At 35.2% G+C, this 6133-nt stretch overlaps 1 protein-coding gene across 1 annotated transcript; it reads left to right on the plus strand.

Annotated features, from left to right (window-relative positions):
* The first annotated feature begins 259 nt into the window (after nt 1-259).
* LOC104903526 (syntaxin-31) lies at nt 260-4661 on the plus strand. Its single transcript, XM_010691572.4, has 6 exons — nt 260-809; nt 2761-3008; nt 3096-3241; nt 3396-3434; nt 3836-4033; nt 4252-4661. Exons 1-6 carry the CDS (start codon nt 566-568, stop codon nt 4409-4411), a joined length of 1035 nt encoding a protein of 344 aa, XP_010689874.1. The 5' UTR covers nt 260-565; the 3' UTR covers nt 4412-4661.
* The last annotated feature ends 1472 nt before the right edge of the window (nt 4662-6133 follow it).

Here is a 6133-nt window from a genome sequence, read left to right on the forward strand (position 1 = left end):
TATTAAATTCTAACTTTTTAATATTTTTTTACGTGTGCACAACTAAAAATATTAATGATTAAAGAAGCTCGTTGAATTTCGTAAAATAACAAATGTTTTATTTAAAATAAAACGGAGGAGATATTATTTTTGCTATTTTACATTTCTACTAAACTTTAGAGAAAAAAAAATAGTTTCCTCAAATATTTTTACAAATCTAATATTCCCCCGGGAGAAAAATAATAGATGGAGGGAAATAGAAAAAGAGTCAAGCACATGAAAACGAAATCCCAAAGGATGAGGAGTTAGCTCATGTGGTAGAGCACTTCCCTCTGATCCTTGAGGTCAGGGGTTCGATCCTTACCCCCAACATTATGTTGGGATATTTCCTTAGCATGCTTTGCATGCTTTACCAGCCAATGTGCTGGTAGTTCCTACGAGGCTAGTAGCTTTGGTAGGGGTTAGCCCTTGGGCTGACTTAATTTCCCAATCAAAAAAAAAAAATAAATAAAATGAAAACGAAATCCCAACTTCCATTTCTTAACGACTAAACTCTTCTCTCTCCTCAAATCGATTTTTCTCATCAATGGCTTCTATCGGAATTACATCATATCGAGATCGAACGGCGGAATTTCGATCTTTTTCAGAAACATTGAAGAAAATCGGCGGCATTTCCGCCGTCGATTCTGCCGGAAATCATCCTTCAACGTCGATTTATTCGCCGGAAAAAACTGCGGCGTCGTTGTATAGATCGGAATTCAACACTAAAGCTTCTCGAATCGGGTTAGGTATCCATGAAGCTAATCGGAAAATCGCCCGCCTCGCCCAATGTAAAGTTTTTCGCTGATGACCTAATTTTTTTTCTCTGTTTTTTTCGTCATGTAATTCGATTGATTTTGAATTTTGCGATTATGAGCTGTTTATATATTAAATTGCTATGAAATTTAGGGTTGTTGAAATTTTAGAATATTTGTTTTTGATGGCTTGTGATATTTTGATTTGATAGTTTAGGTTTTCTAGGAATTTATGGACTAAAGTAAGGAGATATATGCTGAGAGTGAGTGATTGTTTGGAATATGAACATGTAGTTGATTATTACACTCTTTGTCCGAAAATAATAGTGACATAGAACATGTTTATGAGTATGTATATTGGGATTTGGGATGTCCAGATTAAGTTTTGTCCAACTTTTTATGTAGTGGTAAATCTTGAGTAGTGTTTCGTGATACTGTCGCTTTATTTGATTGAGGTAAAGATGGTAGGAGGGATACGATTAGTATAATGGGTTTGGAAACATGCAAAATGCCCTAAGTAGGATTTAGTTGGAGATTATGAACATTTTGGATGGAGGGAGTATGAGATTTGAATTCTAAGCTGATGTAAGTAGTTGGTTGTGCTTTAGGTGGGCGTGGGCTACTTTGATAGGATAATGTGTAGCTGAAGGCCGAAGCGGATTAATATGTGCTTAATAATCAAGGGTATCCGAGAAGTATATAAGAAAGATCAGTGTTTACTGGACTAAATAGTTCGAAGGGTTAAAATGTGCCCTGATTAGTGAGTACCTTTTCGGGGTTCATTACTCTTCATTCTATCGCAATATATGTGGACCATGTGGTAATTCTGACACTCAAATGGGTATGGACACTTAAGACACTTCCAGAATTAGGCTTTTTTAATACTATCATATATTTCTGAATACAAATGAAATCATCCTTGTCCCTATGTCCACTTCGTAGCTTTTGACATTTGTAAGTTGTAACTCTACCATGCTATCCTAAGAGTTTTCCATTTAAGACTCTTGGATCCTTACCCATTTCCGACACTCAAATCGGCAATCATCATGTGAGGAAATAATTATTTTGGTGTATGCAGTATGTGATGCAGATTTGTAGCCTTACTGCCTTACAGACATAATGTGTGTTGGTTATGATTGATGGATGGTAAAATGAGTTGAGGGTATTTGCTTGAGGATATCTTTAATCAAATAGATGCTAGAAGCAAAACAATAGCAACCATATTAATCCCACTGAGACGAACCCTGGGGAGGTTTGATTCGTAAGGCAAGAGGTTGACTTTTAGCACTAACCGAAGTTTTCTTGTAATTATACATTCATGCAGATCACTTCTAATGTGTGTGCACTTGCGTGTTTGTTTACATATGTGCTTGTTTCATCTAAAATGGGATGTTCTGTAACGGAGCATATAAAAAATGATGACTAAGGGATTTCTTAGATTTTAAGTTTCCTAGGGAGCCTGGTGGGGGGAGCATGTCAAGGTAACATATCACTGTTTTCATCATTCACCAAACCATCTTCTCCAATTTAAGTTGTCAATGTGCTATTTGCAACTTGCAAGGATTGTATTATCTTCGTATAGAACTAGTTATTAGTGTGTTGTTACAATGACATATCTGCCTTCAGGGTGAAAGTCATATATATATATTCATGATGTTACTGAAATGTACTATAAGAAAAGCTGGTGTTCAAGTCTCTTGTAACTTTGTTACTCTTTCACAAGTCTCTTGTGAACCAAGGGTCCCGTATATAACCTTTGACTTATGATCAGATATCGATCTGGTTAGCATGACATTAACTAAGCAGATTTTATAGAAGCTTGGTTTCACCTTCCAAATTCCACCTCTTTTAAAAAAAATTATTTTATTTATCTACTTTTATAATGCTTACAAGTTAATATACTAAGTCATTAGAAGCAGATAATATATGTCAGTGATCATTTAAATTTTATACTAAATTTTAGATCTTATTCATATTTGTTTTTTAGTGGAAAAAAAGTCTTCAATGTTCAATGATCCTACGGTGGAAATTCAAGAGCTAACAGCCTTGATAAAGAGTGATATCACAGCACTAAATGTAGCAGTTGTAGATCTACAAAATCTTCAGAGCGTTGAGACATCTAGTAGTTATTCTGATGATAAGGCCGTTCATGCAAATGCTATATGTGATGACATAAAAAACAGACTAATGGCAGCTACAAAACAGTTCCAGGAAGTATTAACCGCCAGAACACAGGCAAGTCTTATGTGGAAGTTTGAAATTCTGTGATCTCCTTTTTTGTTGTTGTTATAAAGAATTGTGTATTTTCTTTCTACTATGCAGAATATCAGGGCCCACGAAACCAGGAAACAGTTATTTTCAGCTAATGCATCAAGAGACAACCCGTTTCAGCACCCCACCAAACCCATAACTGAGCCACCTCCATGGTCAAATTCATCAAATGTTTCTGCATCTATGGAACCCACAGTGTCAGTAATTTTATCCAAACTTTCATACACCTGCTGTGTTCACAATGCCATTGCATATCAGTATATCACTACAACGATTTCTAGCATTGCATCTGTCGTAGGCTTTGATTCCATTATAGGCCTTTTTCTAATATTGTTGTGTTTTGCCCTGCAGAACACCATCAAGTGGAATCCAGGCAGGGAGTCAACTCAGGTGATATTTTTAACCAGTATCATTAATGAAATCATATATAATTTGCAGGGGAAATCCTCTACTCATTACTATGGTAATGGGTGATAATGGAATTTGGAAATTTCCATTTCCATTCAAGATCACCTCTAAAGCGGTAATTGATGGTAATGGAATTTGATGAAAAAAATCACAATTTTTTGGGTGTGGAAAAACATTGCAATAAATATTGACATAATACTTTTGTACAAAATAAATGTAACTTGATTACCATTACCTCCAACTATTACCATCTACCTCATGGGCCGTTAAGACTAACAGATTAATATGGATCATGTATTTCCACTTTTATCAATTTGGACATTTTGGAGATTTTGCTGGAATAGTAACCATTAACTACTTATAATCGTATTGTGTTAAGGCAGGCGGAGGATGGGTACTGAGACTATACCATCCAACAACATGGAAATGTCTATGCTACAGCAGGCTGCTCCTGAGCAAGTGAACTATTCACAAAATCGTGCCTCAGCTCTTCAGAATGTGGAATCTACAATCTCAGAGTTAAGTGGAATCTTTACTCATCTGGCTACAATGGTGGCACAGCAGGGGGAGCTCGCTATTAGGTTGGTCTTGTAACTATGATTGTCACACCTTAATGTAACGCCTAATTTGATACGGCTTTACTGATTTAGAAATGGAAATTATAGTACATGAGAATCTCTAGGTTGCTAATCATCCAAATTCTTTTTGCTGTTTAGTCATCCATATATTTCAAACATTTGCATTGAGTTTGACTTTAAATTGATCATAATTTGTATCATCTTTCTTTTGTTGCGATTAGGATTGATGATAACATGGAAGAATCTCGGACTAATGTGGAAGGTGCTCACAATGCTTTACTAAAACATTTGACCCGTATATCTTCAAACAGGTCATTGCTTATCAAACTATTTGCTGTTCTAATATTGTTCCTAGTGGTGTTCGTCTTCTTCATCGTCTAGTATGAGTTTCATAACCAGGCTCGTAACATTCTATATTTAGCTTCCGTTTTGAAATACCAATTCTTTTGGCACTTCTAAGGATGTATCGCAATGTCATGTAAATAGAAATAGATAATTGTATTTGATTTGAGAGAAGCAATTCTACAGCGTATATAACGGATTAAGGGCATATTGGAACCAATTCCTCCTTTCTTACGAGGCTGTATGCACTTGTTTATGTGTTTATAGAGTGTATTTTTTGGTTGATTAACCTTTGGAGTGACCGTTCTTATGATTTCTGTTATACAGTATATTCTGTCTCAGCGAAAGTACAGGCACCTTATTCTTTGAAGCTCTAATATGATGCGTGCAGCAGGCACCAGAACCAAAACCAATCTATACCAAAAGTTAACATAACTAGAATGTGACATGAATTAAACCAAATGATTCATCATTTAGATATGATCTGAATTAAACCTGACCTCACGTTATTTTCACCTCTACATACAATAATCGTTGTGCTTTAAAGTCCATTAAGGTTGATTATAGCTAAGCACCATAACTATTTTTACCAAACAAGAAAATGAGAAAGAGGCTAGGGATTGGGACCCACATAAGTATCGATTACCAAAATATCCTTTCTTTAGGGTTTGTTATGTTCGACTTATTTTGTCTTATTTTATAAGAACTTTTAAAATCTTATTTGATCTTATCTTTTTCTGAAATGAGTGCAGATAAGTTAACAGAACATCTTATCTGAGGTTATCAGATCTGATCTTATATAAGTTAAAATAAGTTGAACAGAATGGACCCTTAATCCGCTCGCTTGTTTGATGATAAACAATTTAATGTTCAAACATCTCTCATTGAAAAAATGTTTTTAGTTATAAGACTTGATAATTCTAATGTCCAAAAGCTCGGGAAAAGCATAAAAAACAGAGTCCATATCTCTTTGCTTTGCTTTAATCTTTAAATGTATCCAATCGTTTGTTTGAGAATCGGCCACTTTCCTCTAAATGGAAGGGCATTAGTTGCTTTTCTACTTTGACAATTTCGTGCGTTTGTACGTGCTCAGAAACTTGAAAACTCGATGTGATTACTTCACATCAATGAATCAACTGTGAAATCTGATGTGCCAGAAATGCTATGTGCAATTGTGCACTAAACTAATGCCATGCTTTATCATGTTTCCCTCTTTATGATGTCCCCGAGATTTTTATCACTAATGAATGTTTAATTCCTTCGGTGCTACCAAAACTTTGTTGTCGATAAATCATCACAGGAGGGAATTTGCTTAGTGTTTTATCAAATGTCAAATTTGAATAAAGAGTTGCTGCGTTGTTGGTGTTTTTGTGGAGCATGAAAAAAGAGAAACAAGAACTCGATCATGAATACTTATTTTTTTCCACTTTCTTTTTTCATTAGAAAAATCATGAACTTGTTTTGTTCGACAAAAATTAGGATGATAATAATATCTTAGTTTAACTAATCAATGGGTATTCTTAAATTGTGACCTTGTAAGAAGATTACGGTTTTGCAGAGGGAGAGAGCTTGGTGATTGAATAGGATACAACCGGCAAACGACTCTTTTACATTGTGTTTGGTTTAGGTCATATTGAGGTGGGAGATGAGTAATTGGGTGTGGCTTGAGCTTGTCAAATTTTGGATCTATTGTCAATAAATTTACTGGTTGCGTTTGGTGAGGTCGATTTATAACGTAGTTACTTAATTTAGGTTACATTC

Source organism: Beta vulgaris, chromosome 2, assembly GCF_026745355.1.
Source record: "Beta vulgaris subsp. vulgaris cultivar EL10 chromosome 2, EL10.2, whole genome shotgun sequence".
Taxonomy (NCBI): Eukaryota; Viridiplantae; Streptophyta; class Magnoliopsida; order Caryophyllales; family Amaranthaceae; genus Beta; species Beta vulgaris.